We start from the raw sequence: 18,062 nt of genomic DNA, 5'->3' as shown, positions 1-18,062 counted from the left end.
ACTCCCCACCCTCATCGTTGCCTCCACTACTGCCCATATCTCTGCAAGAATGCTCTATCTTGCAAAATGCACATAAGCAAGGAGCATGGCTGGACAAATTGACCAACAGGGTAGATAGGTTTCCTGCCCATATCCCCAACACTGGATAGGAGAGAGAAGCAGCAGTATTCTGGGCTAGATCTAGTCTCTTAGTCTCTAAATCTGTCAGCAAATATGTAGATGTGGTTGAGAAGTTGTGCTTCTAGAGCCCAGGAATAGATATTCAATCAGTTTGTGGCTCTGGGATCACAAATGTGATTGAAGAACCACTTGTACTGTTGAGTGCATAGGGAGAGTCACTCTGAGCTAACTTGATCACCAAAGCCAAAAAGCCAATGCTTCACATAAAATAAAATAAATATGTCTTAGAAGATGCTTGGCATTTATACACGTCTCACTCTCCACCCCTCCCCCCATAAATCCCTGCAAAGGAACTCAAAGATTATAGATTATAGATTTAAGATTATAAAATTTTAAGAAAATATAATTGCCCCTCACGCGAATTGAGGGGATAGTTGACAAGGGGGTGGGTGGGTCCTCCTGGCACTGGGTCAGAGTACAAGGCCATCAGTCCCTTAGCTCAGTAATGGCTCTATCAGGATGTGCTGTCTCCCTACTTCACCAGTGGTATAATAATTAACTGCTTACCCTGTGCCAATCATCTCAATCTATCAGCAGACAGATGAACCTGAATTGCACTCACCTCATACCAGGGTTATCTGTCCTCGACTTTTTCTTAAACAGCCCAACCAGTTTAGGCTTGGTACCTTAGGTATCTAACAAAGGACAATGGCAGGAGCTAGGAGGGTGACAAACTATGGAAATGAAATAAAAACCTATCGATTTTCCATTAAAGAAAATCAAAAGACCTTAAGAGTGCTCAATTTCTGGAGCAGATACAAAGATCCTGATCAGAATTAAGGTCAACCCCATATTAAACTTTGTTGTAAAATTTAGTGAAGGGCGCTATTTTTCTCTAATTATTGTATCGTAGCTTAAATTTAAGAAATCATGATAAGTCAAACTCTCTAGACACAACAATACTAAACATGCTTTAAGGTGCTAATGATATTACTTCTGAACATGTTTTTATTGCTGTCAAGCACAGTACCTTTGATCAAGAAATCCACTTACCTCAACTAAAACCTGGATATCCCTTAAAAATCTTTCTTTTTTCACTGTTCCCTCAAGTAATAGCTGTTTATTTTATCACATTGCAAGTGCCTCAGGGCAAAATGCTGGAGATGGGGAATTATTTGCTATCAATGCTACTTCTGAAATAGTACTTTTCACACTTCTTATTTTAAAAAACAAACAAACAAATATCCAGTCCTCGTGAAGCAGCCAAACACAATTTAACCACTTCCTCATATCTGCCATCTACTGAGCTCTCCTTTATTCAGCAAAGACTTTGGCAAGTGGCTCATGGTTGGCTTCTTCATCCAAAGTTTCGTTACCAATCTTGGTGATGGTAACATCTATATTAAGAGGCCCAATATTCTGGCCTCTTAGCACTCAATGGCTCTGTCCCACTCTACCTTAGCTACCCAAATACTTGGGCTCTGTTTCTTTGGTTGATTAGGGCAAGAGTTAGTGACCCAGAGCCAGTTTTTCCCAGAGACCCAGGTAATTCAGGTAATGGGGCTCATACCATGGGACTTGTGCTCTAGAGGTTGCCTTCTGGTCCTTCTCTGCTAATTCTCTTCGAAAGAGGTGAGAAACCTTAGTCAGCCAAAAAAAACACGTCCCCTAAAGCCCACATATCCTCTTTCTAGATTACTTTGTAGGGTACCTAGGACTTCAGAGTTTCCCACTCAAATGCCCCCAAGCTCCTGAGGATGGCTCCTTACAGGGGTATAAGCAGAACTTGGTTATTTGGGGTTGGATGACCATATAAATGAATGTGAGGCCCTTTAGGGTGTATGATGGATGCCATGGATGGAACGAGAAGGGAGAGGACCAAACACACCCTCATTCCTGACTAATAAGAGTGGTTACTGGTTTTATATAAATTGCAGCTTTAGTCCTGCTTCTTAGATAGGACTTATTAAGATACGCAATCATAAGATTATTTCTGTTTCAACAGCATCTAATCTATAGAAAAATCTTACTTCCTTGAGCCTCCCCCACCATCACCTAATACAAGCTCAAATCTTGTAAGTTCTTTCTAACACATTTTTACTGAGACACCACAGCTCCCCATGACATGTGTGTTCTTTCCTTTCATAAGCCGATAAACCCAACTTTAACTACAGGTGTTTTCCTAGGAGTTGACCTGTAGGTATCAATGTGCCAAATGCTGGCATATATTAGTCAATATTCCATTCCATATATTACTATATAATATTCCATTCTGTGAATAGTAATCATTAATATCATTATTATCATCATAAAAGCAAACAAGCTAGAGATACATGCAATATTATAGATGAATCTCCTAAACGTTGTGGACTCAAAAAGCAAGACACAAAATAATGCATAGTACGGTATGAATCCATTTATATTAAGTTAAAAAAGGGTGGAACTACATTGTTTAGGGCTATACATAAACTAATACAGCTCTAAAGAAAAGCAAAGGGGTGATCACTGTAATGGTTGAGAAGGTGGTCATGTCTGGGGGTACAGGCTTCATTCTCATAGGCATGGGTGCAGAGTGTTTCTGGGGTACTAGTAAGTTCCTAAATGGTTAGTTACATAGGCGTACATTTTATATCCATTAGGTAAACTGTGCAGATAAGTTGTATATATTCTTTGTTATGTGTGTTATAATTCTGAATGACTAAGAGTGCTAAATAGACAAATAAATTGATATTTCTTTTCATAAGACAGTTTCTTTATATTTGGTTAGCATGAATCCAGTCACCTGATGCCGATTGCCCATGGATAAACTGCTAACTTTTAACCTAAATGTTAACTGTGCCATTCCTCTTTGGAATGGCAAAGATGATCAATGGCTTATAGACTTAATTATAACCACTGTGACTTTCTACCTTAGGAGGCTTTACCCTACAGAGTCCAGTCTCCCCATCTGCCTCTCTTAGCCAATTCATTTACTCCACCTTGAAGGATATTTCGGTGGTCATGGTGAAGCCATGGGTGATGACTGGCTCCTCTTCTGCAGTCCGTCCTTTCCAGCAGTCCAGCTCTACACAGCGACAACCAGACAGGAGGACTTGGCGATACATCTCCACAGAAGAGTTTCCAGCCAGCTGGCCAGCTGTAAAACACCAACAAAAAGGACCCCAGAATCCCATGAAGCCAGAAAGACACTGGTGGCTTCCTAGAAAAGTTTTTCAACAAAGGCAAACAAAGGGTTTAAAAGCTCGAATAGTTGTTTTCAGCCTTCCTTCTACCTCAACATACCAGAAAGTAGTAGGACAATCACAAATGTAATTGTGACTCCTTAGCAGTGGTTTGGCAGAAGAGAGAACAGCAGAAAGAAAGCACTGTAACAATAACAATAATTGATGTTTAGTAACTACTTACCATGTGCCAATTATAGTTCTTTGAACCTTAATTGTTTTACTACATTTAACCTTCACAAAAATCTCTCTGGTATAACGACTTAAAAAAAAAATACTTATTTTCAGATAGTGAAAATGACATCGATTATTTCATTCACCTAAGTTTCCAAAGCTGGTAAGTGGAGGATCGAGGATTATAACTTCAAAACTTAGTCTTTTAATTCTGACTGACTTTCTATGAGGGAGTACTGTTGACAGGTTATTTTATTATGCAAGTCAACCCCTCTGTCATATTTTTCCAAGGCACAAATGCTTAAAAAAGATAAACATTTTCTTTTTAAAAGTGCTCTTTTATAGGAATAAATTTTAAATTTAACAAAAGAAGTGAAAAACTTATAATCTAATAATTATAAAACATTGTTAAAAAAATTAAAGACAACCTAAATAGATGAAAAAACATCCCATGTTCATGGAGTGTAAGACTTAATATTTTTAAGATAGTACTACTCCCTAAATTGATGTAAAGTTCAATTCCAAGGATTCTAATAACATAATTTTGTGATCAAATGTCTAGACCTTTCTGCAATTTGATCTCTGGCTCTGCTCAAATGATTAAGCTGTTTTGCAGTTTGAACTCTGACGACATGGTGAACTGTATTCCCTTTATTGTCTATTTCCACGAAACTTGTTTAACCAATTTATTTTGTAGACTCCAGGGGAAACTGAGGTCTTGGCCCATGCCTTGTGACCATCCCCACTATGTCTTATGACCCCAGCCTTGGCCATAGCTCGTGACTCTACCCACTGACCCTGAGTCAACAGAAACTGGAGATGACTTGTAGCCCTGACCAATCTTTATCCAGCTTGTACACACAGTTTGACTCTTTGCCCTGACCAATCCACTGCAAGAGGGGCTCTCTGTGGTTACTGCCCTTAAATACTCAGCTCTACCCTCCCCTCTTTGGAATGTACTTTTGGTCTATGCTGAATGCCACAAATCCCTGCCTTGAAAAGCATGTATGAATAAAACTCTCTTTTGCCTCTCAGAAGGATCTTCTGGAATTTCTATTAACAATTCTTATCAAAATACTGGCTGGCTTTTTTTGCACAAATTGACGAGTTGATCCTAAAGTTAATATGAAAATGTAAAAAATCCAGAATAGCCAAAATGGTCTTGAAAAATAAGAACAAAGTTGGAGGACTCACATTTCCCAATTTCAATACTTAACTACGAAGCTACAGTAATCAATACAGTATGGTACTGGCATAATGATAGAAATATAGATGACTAAAATAGAATTGAGAGTCCAGAAATAAACCCCCATGTTCATGGTCAATTGATTTACAACAAGGGTGCCAAGATATGACATTGCAGAAGGAATCACCTTTTCAACAAATGGTGCTGGGACAACTGAATTGCCACATGTAAAATAATGAAGCTGGATCCCTATCTTACATCATGTATGAAAAACTTAACTCAGATAGCTTAAGTTTCTAAATGTAAGTTAAAAAAATAAAACTATAAAATTTAAAAATATATATATAGATTTTTGTTTTTTTTTAAACTATAAAACTCTTAGAGGGAAACATATTTGTGACCTGGATTAGGCAATGGTTTTGTAGATATGATACCAAAAGCACAAGCAATAAAGGAAAAAAATAGATAAACTTCATCAAAATTAAAAACCTTTGTAAACAGAACTAAAATACTCTAGTGAAGTGATGAGAATTGTAATAATCAAGGCACCCGAGAAGTCCGGAGGCAGAAATGAAAGCCAAACTATTTCTGTTTCACTTAAGAAGTGAATGGAAGGCACTAATTTCTTGATCAATTATTTTATAAGATTAATAATAAATAACTTCCGAGCCAAGGCCACCATCAACACACAAATGGAAGTCTTTGCTTTTCCACATTATAGATTTTCTCTGATTTATACTCCATAAGCCTCCATTGCTGTTGTTTTATTTTTTTAAAAAAGTCAGTTAAAAGGTGACATATTGATGAAAACTGTCAAAATGACTGAAATAGACAAGATCTGCCTGATGGAGACACACACAGGACAAGGAAAACGGGACTAAATTTACTGGCTTAATTTTACTGTTTTATGCATGTCACAACACCCACTATCGGCATAACAAAAGGATCTCATTCTTGAGTTCTATAGAGCCCTAGTAAATGCACTGAAAGAGTGATTAATGATAACCATTTTTCTCTGCTTGAAAAATAGGGCATTTTAAACACACAAATGTGTTTGCCAAGGAAGAAATGTTGACCAAATAATCTAGAAAGTTCCTGATGCTAGATAATCAATTTGCCATTTATAATTGCCTCAAAGTTTGTTGTAATAAAGGTCTTTTTTACATAAAGGGAAAGAGGCCATGGGAGTGAAGGGGAAAAGATAGTTATTTACATGTTATTTGTAAACTTAAGGGAGGGCTATTTTAGCTAAGAGAAGTGAAGAATTCAAGCAGTTCCCAGTTTAACTCATTAAAAAATGATAGCTCCTGTAGAAAATTACACTGCTGTTAAAGAATTGAGCAGATCTTGTATACTATCTAGGAAATTGTTTAAGTGTATTTCCGACTATATCCAATACCATTACATAATGTGCAATTTCTGAGTTTATTTCTGAGTTCGTTGCCTGTTAACTAACTTTAGTAGGGAAGTTTCCATGGATTTATGAGCTAGACAAGGTTTAATGAAAGATTGAAGTAGATAAATTCTTAACCCGCATTAGTGCTCTGTCATGAAAGATTCAAAGAGTTTCTAGAAACATTTATGTGAATGTGTTTGTAATTTTTTTTAATGATTCAAAGAACAAATAGAAGAAATTTAGTGTATTTTTAAAATGTTGACTAGTTTATGTTTTGAAAAACACAGTAAGGCATGGGGTTGGGTTTGTGAAATGCAAAGGAATCTGAAAAAAAACCTAAAGAATGGGAGGGTAGAGGGGTGTGTGTGTGAGTGTGTGTGTGTTGTTTTTATTGTCCAACACCTAAATCCAACAGAGTTCTTCCAAAGTAAACTTGCTGTTCATTCTTATAATGAATAATCTTTACTAGAAATGGAAGTCTCCCAATGAAAGCATATTTTGAGAAAACTCACATATTTCTATAATTGTCCTATTCCTTGGAACACATATTAAGTTCCCTGTGTGTTTTTCTTCATTTATGGAAGGTTTTTTTTTTTTTTTTAAATATATGTATTAATATTTTTCATTATTCTCTCTTCTGCCTATAGCCTCAAAGCTAGTATATTTTTCTTTCTTAAAGTTCTAACTCATTATTATATCCCATCCCCTCATTATATTTCCATTTTATTAGATCCAATAAACATAGCTTTCGGGGGCCTGGGTATTGCTGGGAGTTGAGATCAATAATATCTCATGAGTCATTCAGCCCGTGTTATTTCTGAAACTAGTATTTGACATCATTTCTGCCTGGCTGTGAACACCCTCTAGAATACATTCCAAGCCTGTGATGGAACTTGGGAGCTGAAGTTCCATCTTAGATTAATTTGTAATACCGCCCCAAGTCATGGATCTGCAACTTCTCACTTGACTGCATTCATTTGGGCAGCTGGATACATCACCTGAGCTTTGTCTCAGGTTACCCAAGGCATCCACGGATGGAAGACAGCAGAAAATTGAAAATAACAATCCCTCTATAAACACATGCTCCTGAGGAATTTCTCATCTTGCAAGGGTAACGACTATATTTATATTTAACATTATTTATTGTTTTCTCTTTAACCTCCAGTGTAAGAAGATTCCAGAATGTGATACATTTGTTAATTCAGTGACCTTCTTAAATAAATATCATCTCCTTCAATAAATTGAAATGGGGGCTATTTCTCCTTGCTTTCAATGCTATGTGACCTTCATTCAGGTCACAGTCCCATGGCTACACTTGAGAAAACTGTCCAAAATACAGAGGCTGTGTTGTTCATCTTGACTATTTCAAGGGGCATCAGTTTGATATGATCTCTCTCTTCCATGGTGTCTGCCTGCTGCCTCAACGAGACCATGAAACTCTCCTGAATACAGATCCAAAACCAACTGCCATGAAATGGCTTAGGTAAGAAAGTGGGAAAACAACTTTAAGCATATGCTTTACTAATTATAGGAACCTCACCATCAGGGGCTGTGTATATTCCCAAACACTTTCTCTGTAGGAGACGAAATACTGGGGGATACAAAACTGTCATGAGATATATTCCTTACCTTCACCATCTAGGTAGGGAGGCAAGTGTAAATAAAGGAGAAGGTTCTTACATGCCAGGGTAAACTCACCCCAATGTTATACTTCTGGTTGCTTTTTCTTTCTGTTCTTCCTCTTTCTTCTTGGTAACAGAACATTCTATTTAGGTTCTGACATGCGTCAAATTATCCTCCCCAGCACTGGGGTAAATCTTTATTCTTTTCAGCCAGTCACAGTAGTTCTGCGACCCACGTAAGTGGTTAATGTGGGCATTGCTGTGTGGTTTAACTCTGGTCTATATCTAACAGGGCATAAAGGAAAGTCTACTGGGCACAGCTGAGGAGACCTCACTCTTACAAAGGGTTACAAGACAGGGACTTTCCCTGTGCCACATGTGGATCTTATTTCATAGAAAGGCAAGGTTCAGGGTATACAGTCATCTTGAAATCATTAGGGAGCAAAAAGATGGAAAGCATCTGGGTCTCCAGCGACATCAAAAAATTCCTGATTTAATCAACCCCGAGCACCTTGCTTCTGGAGTTCTTGTTGTGGGAGATAATAAGTTCTCTAATATTTAAACCATTAAGTCATGGTAACCTATCACTTACAAACCCCAATATCCTGTTTTAATATATCTTCATGTGACAAATGAAGATATATTAGGCTTAAAAGAATTAAGCATGTAATCTACTTCGGGACAAATTTAAACATGGTCTGTTTATTTGTTAAGCACATCTTCTTTTCATTCTTCCCACAATTTTCATAGGTTTGTGTGTGCTTTAAACCAAGAATAAATTATAAAGATTGCCTAAGCTAACAGCTAAATGAGTAGGGCAGATGTAAAAGGAAGGAGTAACACTCAGACTGAGTTGACAGTAGATAACTGTCAAGAGTAAAAATATGCCTTGAATCATTTCTAGAAGTCTGCAGCCAAGAACATACATATGAAGAGAGGAGTTGAATGACTATTTGATACATCTGATCAGATAATGTGATGCATAAGAGGAATAACTAAAACTTAAAGTTTTTTTTTTTTCATTTTAAGCTGAATTAAGATTTTAATTACTTAGTTATACCACTTTGCCATTATCTCCCAAACAGTTTGGAATATGGGAAGATTTATGAAGAACTGAAAAACTATAGGTTGAAATGACTGCATACTGTTGTATCCTGAGAGAATTTTGTTTTGAATCAAGAGGGTAGATTTCTCAAGGAAAATAAAAAAATTAAAACATAATCACTGCCAATTATAATTGAAAAATAAAACAATATTAAAAAAGAAAAAAACAAACAAAAACAAAAACGTAATCACTACTTGATGTACCGCCAAGACTATCCAAACCCTAGAATATGACCATCATAATTAAAAATCAACTAATTCTGTACAAGTATTTCTCTCAAGCAAAAAAACAATAATGAGTAGAGAAGGAGACATATAATAACGATAATAATGCATTGTTAAATTGATTGGTTTTCATACTGTATATTTAATTTTTATAGTTCCTTTGAATGCTCAAAACATTCCAAATATCAAAATATTCCTTACTTGAAGTTAGACTGGCATTTCTCAGGAACATCAGTTCCTAAAATGCACCAAGAAAATAAATAGGGTGGTGATGAGGGGAAGAGGATTGGTCATAACCTTAAAGGGTGTGAATCTGCAGGCCTTCATTCCTGTATTAAAAACATAGTACAGTAGGCACCAATCTTTGTTTATGCCTAGCATTTTTCAAACTCCTTTGAAAAAGAAAACTTCCCTTTTCCCACTAAACACCCTTTATATAAAATAATATTTCTACAGAAAAGGTTCCCACTTGTTCTGGAAATGGCCGTAAAGTATAAAATCGAACTCATTTTCTAGGTATTGATTTTAACATTTAACTAGATTCTATTGGGTTATACATACATTGGTTATATTTTTATTTTATAATTTTCTTAATTAGCCTTGGGAAGTTTGAATTTCTATATCATTGATGTTTTTATTTACCCTAAGGCCCCTGAGAAATAAGAGTTTTACATTAGATTTATCTATTATTAAAAGAAGTATACTAATATTATATAAACCAAAACCAAATTTTACCTGTAAGTCAAAAGAGGATTTTGAGCAAAACCTCAACAGCTGTAATAGTATTTTATTATTATTTTTTTTTGGCGGGGGAGAAGGGAGCTAATTATATGGAATTCTCAATTCTACTGCAGGAAAAGAAAAGACTTTGGTACTAGGACAAGGTAATATTGTTAGAATATGGATTTATATAATGTAAACTTTGGTATAATAATAAATAGAAAGTGAGCAAAATAAATTTAAAAAACCCTAAAGATCAGAACATTATTTAATATAAGTAACATTTTAAAAATTAAATATTTGAAAATATGTGAAATCTAATACTACTAGAAATTAAATAATTGGAGAGAGAATTAGTCGACTAGGTCAGAAATCATGTATATGAATCAGGCGGTGGCGATATGAGACCATTGTACAGAAATTTGGAGATAGCGCTTTGAGTTTTTTTCTCATCAAATAAAGAGTGGATCCTTCTCTTTCCTAGTACTGAATGCTCCACCTTTTGAAAACTATTGGCCATTAATTTTCTAACACCCTAAACCAAACTGACAAATGGAGCCAAATTCTCTACCACATCTGTGCTTACCAAGTTATTCAGAGGGAGGGCAAATGACTGATTCTGGAAGAAATTAATTGTACTGAAAATCCTTAGTGAAATGCAGTTAAAAAAGAACCTCAGAGAAAAATTTGAATAGTATTCTGTAGTTTGTCTGTATTAATATTAAACAATTTTCTTAGAACTATTACTGTGTTGAGGAAAGCAAAGGAGTAATTATGTATAATTTGTTAAGTATCAGGATTGATAAAGGAAGCACAGCTATAGAATCAAGAATTTAAACTGGAAAATAAGAGAGGCAATACTTTTGTGAACTTGTGCCTTAACAAGAAAAAAATTATCTTTTATTGTTTTGACTATGGAAAAGGTCTAGAAACAATGTTCCATAGGGCAGCGTCCAAATTGCTGTTACTCATACAATTTCTTTCCCACTAAAAGAAATCAGGGCTCACTGGGGAAAAGTCTGATTCTGTGTGTTTTGCAGAAAGAAACAAGATGAGTCTGGAAGATTTTTATGAGCCAGAAAGCAAGGATATTTTCAAAGATCAATGGGTCATGTCAAAAGGACATAGAAGCCAGCCTAAAAAACACTGCCATCAACTAAAGCTGAGAAAATTTGAGCATCCTAAGAAATATAGTGGCTGTAGTTGAATAAACAAACACAAAATCTGAAAACTATAAGTTCATAATGATACACAGAAAGAGAAAAATTAAAATATTCTGAAAGAAGATGAAAATAATAGAATGTATATGTCAGGCAGTTTTGTCATTCAATTGTGTAAGTATTACTGAATTATTTATTATATGACAAGTAACAGAAAAACGATTAAATCAATTTGAAGCATTTTTGGACTTAAAAGGATTATTGTTGAAATTACCACATATAGTGACTTCCAGATAGATGAAACCACACACAGTGTCCAAAATTTATCTGGACATATATTTAAGTATTTTTAAGAGTCTTGTGGTCCTAAGTATATAATAGATGCAAGATTCCACCATGTGCCAAGGTCTTTGAAATTACAATTCTTAGGATCCTATCAAGTCAAAGATCTAGACTCTTAACTTGAAGTTTGATAGACTTCCTTAAACTTGAATGAGAAAAAGATTACATCTTTAATTTTAACCTCTATGTGAAATTTGACATTCTCTTCAGTTATGAATGTAGATCACAAATTACAGTTGTATTAGCAGGACTTGTGAATGTAGATCACAAATTACAGTTGTATTAGCAGGACTTGTGACTGTCACAAGTAGAAATGATAGATATTATAATCCAATTGTTGCATATATCACAACATATTATGCATACTAATTTTAATTATGTTAAATAAATTGAAAATATCTTATCACAAATTTGTTTTTTAATACTTGATAAAAATATTTGAATATAATTTATTTCCTCTTTAATCCTATGTACTTTATTTTATACATTTAACACTATTAGAAAAGTTCATAGGCTTCACCAGACTGAATAGGTCATTGGTACCAAATAAAATTAAGAACACCTGAGGAAGAAAAAAAAATCCTTTATAAAGGCTTATCAATTTGAGTGGGAGTTGCAACATTTTTGAAGTAGGCCTAATAAACTGAATCCAAGGAAGTGAGCTAAGTGGATATTCTCTTCTTAAAGTTAGTAGTTTTAAAACAGGGCTAAAAATATTTTGGCACTCTTTTCATTCAGAGCTGTGGTCTATGCGCCTCCCTTTGAATGTAGGTAGGCTTGTGACTGACAAATAATGAAAGAAGTGACCATAAAGGACTTCAGAGACTTAAGTGTCGAAAGGCAATTAATTAATCTTCCTCCTTGTTCTTTGGGACACTTGTTCTTGAAGGCGTTAGTTGCCATATAAGGAGTATACCTATACTGGGGATGCCATACTGTGAAGAAACCCAAGCCACATGGTGAGGCTTTTAGGCAATTAGGTCAGTAGTCTTAAGTGAGCCTAGCTGTTGCATAGTCCCAGCCCAAGTGCCAGACATGTTGGAGAGAAGCCTCCAGATGATTGCAGCACCCAAATTGTTTGTGTTACCCTGAGCCTTCTCCTTCTCAGCTGAGGCCCAAGACATGAGGGAGCAGAGACAAGCTACCCCTCTGTGCCCTGTCTGAATTTCTGACATATAGAATATAGATCAAAATAAAATGGTGGCTGTTTTATGTCACTGAGTTTTGGAGTGATTTGCTAATGCAGCAAGAGATGAATAGAATAGGATTTAGGATGAGCCAAACACTAATCTAGTTAGTTTTATGACATGAATCTCTCTTAGTAGATAATGTCAATTGAAACGAAATAGACCATGAATAGCCCAAAAGCCAATCCAATTTTCCTGAAGAACGTGCAAGTTGCAGTTCAAGTGACTGTAGAACTCAGACTATAAGACTGCCTAGATGGTCTCAGATCATATAGAATCATCCTGAGATAGCCCATTCCAGCTGTCTGGAGGCTACGTTGCTATCTCTGTCCAAGAGTCGTTTCCATTCTAAGTTGTTTTTCATGGAATGTGTAATACCAGGCCAATACTGGACTTGACACTAGCACAACATGCATTTGATCTAGGATGAGTAGGCCTCTTTAAGGAATTTAGAAGGAAGAACTGCTTAGTTGCCTGTTGGCTGAACCCTGTGAGAGTCCCTTGGACATGCCTATGAATATTCAGTGTCTGGATCTCTCTTGTCATTATTTAGATAGCTCTTCTGTTCAACACTGCAACACAAATCATACATCCCTGGACAATGAATGGCGAGAACATCAAAACTTTCCCACCAAGGCGTGGTGAGCACTCACAGATACTGAATGAGAACTTAGACTTTGATTGTGCTATGGGTCTTATAGTCTGTCTATCTTATATTCATTTGGATGATGGACTGTGTGAAGAAAGAGAGCAATGTGATTTATTTAAAGCCTTATTTTTTCCTTTTTATTACGTATATTTTCTACAAATTCTTCTCAAGCCTAGTGATTCAAGATTTGCCATACAGAAAGTACCCTAGAAGTGTACTTTGATTATAAAAACATTTTAAGCTTATTAAAATATGTATTTATAAAAAACTCATTCTAAACTATGTTGAGATAATATATATGCATATATGTATGCATATATATATTTTTATATTTTTTGATTTAATGATCTACTAAAAACCATGGCGATACTCAATTTAAGATCAAATTAGGAAACATAGTTTTGTTTTTTCCTCCTTTATTATATGTGCAACTGAGTATAAAATTATATAAAATCATTTACAGGTCAATATGTTTATATCTAAAGCCCTGTTCTACCTTGAGCAAATTAACAATGTGCTTTGTGCAGAAGTTATTAAGGCCTTCAGAATTTTTCTGTAGATAAAAGAAGTCCAAAGAACTAAGTAGGATTGTAAATGGCTTGAAGTCCACTGAAGAATGAATTTGGTTACACAAAACTTTTCTGGATCTGAAGATACCAGACATGGATACATTTTAGAAGACTTGAAAAATTAGAGATATGTGTGAAGAAATGATATTGTTGCACAAATAAGGACACGACTGCTTACAGGTGGAGCCTCTGATCGTGAGCCCCAGTTCTCAGAGGCATTTCACAAGAAACAAACAAACAAAAAATATGCTTTTACTTATGAGTAATAGAAAGTAGAGGTTGGTGAAATTTGGTGAGACTGGCTAAAGTAACTGTCAAAGAACTATAAATTCATACCTGTGAGGTAGGTGTTGTGTGAGGAATTAATGAAATAGTGAGAAAGGGGTTGAGACATATCTTCATTCAAATCCAGTTTCTCAGGTGAAACAACTCCATTTTCTTCTCCACTCAGATAGCGCATAAATCCATCCACTGATATCTGTCCTGGAGGAAATGAAGGGTTATGAAGAGTGTGAATGTATTCTTTTTATGGGTTGCTGATAGCATTTTTTTTCCCCTGAAAGCTCTGATAACATCCAAAGTAGAAGACGGCAGCCACAATTGCATTTTTAATATGGATAGATAGTAGTCTATGATCATTCTGTTTCACTACAGTTATCTCCAAATGCTAGAGATAAAAGTATAGTTGCATGAGCCTCACTGGCTTTCAGAGGTTTTTAAATACCTAAACACCAATCTCCTGTTTTTAAATATAAGAATGGTTATCAACTTCATGGATGAATACCAAAAGTTATTAGTGCTTATCTCTGGGTAATGGAATACGGAGTGATTTTTTCCAAATTTTCTATTATAAATATTAACACAAAATGGTTTCAACAACAACAAAAAAAGTTAAGATGGCTCTCTCTTATGTATTCTATAAAAATTACTATGATAAAGGTAAAGAATTATTTCAATATTTAGCATTAGTCACCTCAGAAAGGTTATCACAAAAGAAAATTGCTAAGTATTATCTGAGTAAAATGAATTACGTATCATATTTTCTTCCATTTGAAGTAAGGTCATTCTAAATAAAAAATATAAAGATCTTTTTTATCAGCATTCTATTTTTTATTTCTTTATGTTGCATATATCCTTTTATGTCACTTGTATAATCAAAAAAGTTATTCATAAGTGGTTTTTTTATTTAAAATGAAGTGAAAAGGGTTTTCAAAGAATGATCTTTTTTCCTGAAACAGAAAATAAATATGACCACAAATGAGTTTGTTCTAGGAATAAAAAATCAAATGCTGATTAAAAAGATCTTTATATTTCTTATTTAGAATGACCTTACATCAAATGGAAGAAAATATGATTCATACTCCATTTATTTCAGTCAGATTCTACTTAGCAATTTTTCTTCTGTGGTAAACTTTCTGAGGTGACTAATGCTAAATATTGAGATAATTTTTTATCTTTATCATAGTAATTTTTATAGAATACATAGAGACCCATCTTAATTATTTTTTTGTTGAAATAGTTTTATATTAATATAAAAATGGTATATGTTCATTGAAGAAAAATTAGGAAAAGAAATAAGCAAAACTTTTTCTAAACATGCTTAACTCTTCTTTCAGAGGTAACTACTGTTAAAATCTTGGGTATGTATGCTTCCAGAGGAAAAATATGTGAGAACGCGTTTATAATTACTTTATAAGAATGTAATAATAGATAGATTTAGTAACCTCCTTTGTTTATATTAATGAAAATACATTATGAACTCTCTCTTTGTACAAACTCAATTATTTTTGTAAGATGAATTCCTGGAAATCGAATTGGTTAAAAGAGTATGTATATTTTAAGGCTTTTAGTACACATGGCCAATTTGCTTTCCGTAAAATTTCTAGCAATTCACTCTTTCTTCAATCGTTTTCCTTCTCTTTACCCCTACACCAAACTCATAGGTAAAAACATGATTTCTAATAATTCTAATTTTTACAAATTTGAGCATTATTTTATTCTTGAATGGTAAGAGGCATATATCATCTGTAAGCAGCAAAGCTAGTATTGATCATTTCCCACAGTGTAAATCTTTTTACATTCATTAAATTTATCAAAATGACTAATGAGTACTTTTTCTAATTCTGTAAACATTATAGCTAAGTAAACTTTAATATTTTCCAGGAATAAATAAACAAAAAGAACTTGGGTTATTGACTCTCGATGAGAGGAGGTGAGTTATATAAAATGAAAAATCTTCCTAAACAAACTTTTAAATGGGTACAATTATTTATACTATGAACATCTTACAAATCAACTCTAATACATATCTTGACAACTGTAATAATGACAAAAGGAAAAAGTGCTAAGAAGGTCTCTTGTATTAGAAATAAGAAATATGACAAAAAGGGTCTTCATCTTGGTATGTTTGTGTGATCAATTTTTAATAGGTGCCTAATTTATACCTCCAAATAACCATCACCTAACAAAGTGATCGTTCCAATCATGCTACCAGTGATGAGAGCACTTTGATTACTGCCTTTGAAGCCTTCTTTAAAAAATTCATTTATGGCAGAATGCATATATCATTTCGGACTGGTTTCAATTTTTGAAAACAAACCAAAATCAATACCATTTAGGGTCAAAGCTATTTCAGTAGATAGCTTTTAAAAATAATTTGGGTATAAAATTCATTTAGAGGTAAATTTAAAAAATATATAATTTCTTCATAGTCTTCTTTTTTTTCCTATAACAAGTCGATTTGTTATCTTCTTCTCAAACGAGTGTCCATTCCTCTCTCATTCCCTCCTTCCTTCCTTCTCCCCTCTCATTACCTTCTGTTCAACAAAGATTTATTGGACATCTGCTATGTGATAAAAAACACAACACAGTAAAGCAAAGCCTCTGCCTTCAGAGCCCGTAATTTAATAGGAAATAAGACAATTCACACCTTGAAAACCAGGCGTGAGCTCCTCTAAAGCAGGGTATGCATTTATGTCTTCGTCATCCCTGGAATCTGCCACAATGCTTTGTGTGCAGTAGGTGTTAAATCAGCACCTCTTTTTGATAATTTGTTACTCAGAATAGAAAATAAATTGTTTTAAACCTACCTGGAAGTCACCAAGGATAGCGTAATTTTGTTAGATATTTTTTTTTTCTGATTAGGTTAAATCATATGAAATTGCTAATGCTTAGTATTTTTAACCTATGCAAATGACAACTTCATACAACTCAACCTCTAACTACAGCTATTCCTCAGAGAACCAGCAGTAAATAACAAATGTCTTTAAGGGCTAGCAAAAGAAAATAATGTGACTACTGGAATAAGGTGTGCATCAAGGAACTGTGGGGTGTGGAAAACTCACAAATGCAAATGATAGCAATAAAATGTTGTGTGACCAAAGGTACCATTTTTATAGTGCTGGATTTGACCCTGAGACAATCAGCTTGTGTCTGTTATCTTGTAAAAATAAATACTCTTTGGTCTGATCAACAACTTTTAAAAACAATGAAAACAAATATGCCAATATGGCAAAGATGACAAATTAATTTTAAATTTAGCATCAATTCCCATTTATTGCCTCTAGTGCCTTCTGGGTCCTTGTGTTGAAAAAGGTTCTGAACCCTGCTTGTGATTAATTTTGATGTCTGTCATGGGTATAGGACAGAAAAGTGGGGGTATACAAGAAATATATTTGTTATCCTTAAATAAGCATATTATAATTAAAGTCAAATTGTAATCTGCAATGCGCCAAAGTTTTATTTAACTCATCAATGAGGAAACTAGAAAGATGACAAAGCCATTTCAAAGAAGGTTATGAGAGACTAATATATACATATATGTGTGAGGCAGCAAATAAATAAGAAACCCCAAATTTTAGAAAAATATTGCAAAATTGAATACAAAGCTGATTAATGTCTTGTAAGTCAAAAAAAAATATAACCTTTGGGTTATCTTCCCTACTTTTATTATTTCACAGGAATCGAAAATTTTAACATAGATAATTTTTAGCATAGATTTGAATCAGAGTTCAGAATAATCAGTGTTTATGAAGATTATTTACAATTAATTATACTAAATAATTTAAAAATCCCCAGTGACAAATTTACCCAACCCAGAATAAAAACAATGAATAAGTTTAGAGTACAGTTCAGAATATGATTGCAGACTATAGGTAAGCAGACACCGGGAACATCTTTCAACCCCAAAGCTTTGCCTTGCTAACTAAAGGAACAAATGAGCAAAATTGTGATGTATCAAATGACTAAGCAAAGATGTACCAAAGTCAAGAAAAGCCTATGAAAACGTAAGGGTAAGAAGTAGCCAGTTTATAATTTCCAAAGTGTCGCCTAAAGAGTTTGGAGTTCATATGCAAAATTGTAGATGTTTTTGGCATAATGAATTAGC

The 18,062-nt window shown here is 34.4% G+C and overlaps 1 protein-coding gene across 1 annotated transcript in view; it reads right to left on the bottom strand.

Moving 5' to 3' along the window:
• PLCB1 (phospholipase C beta 1) overlaps positions 1-18,062 on the bottom strand; it is a 650,597-nt gene that overhangs the window by 156,205 nt on the left and 476,330 nt on the right. The window contains exons 10-11 of the mRNA XM_011371181.2: positions 14,012-14,158; positions 3,099-3,256 (exon numbers count right to left, since the gene is read on the bottom strand). Of these exons, the coding sequence (XP_011369483.1) occupies positions 3,099-3,256; positions 14,012-14,158 (305 nt within the window). The remainder of the gene's footprint in view (positions 1-3,098; positions 3,257-14,011; positions 14,159-18,062) is intronic.

This window comes from Pteropus vampyrus, unplaced genomic scaffold, assembly GCF_000151845.1.
Source record: "Pteropus vampyrus isolate Shadow unplaced genomic scaffold, Pvam_2.0 Scaffold7, whole genome shotgun sequence".
Taxonomy (NCBI): domain Eukaryota; kingdom Metazoa; phylum Chordata; class Mammalia; order Chiroptera; family Pteropodidae; genus Pteropus; species Pteropus vampyrus.
This window is presented reverse-complemented; position numbering and strand designations above follow the sequence as displayed.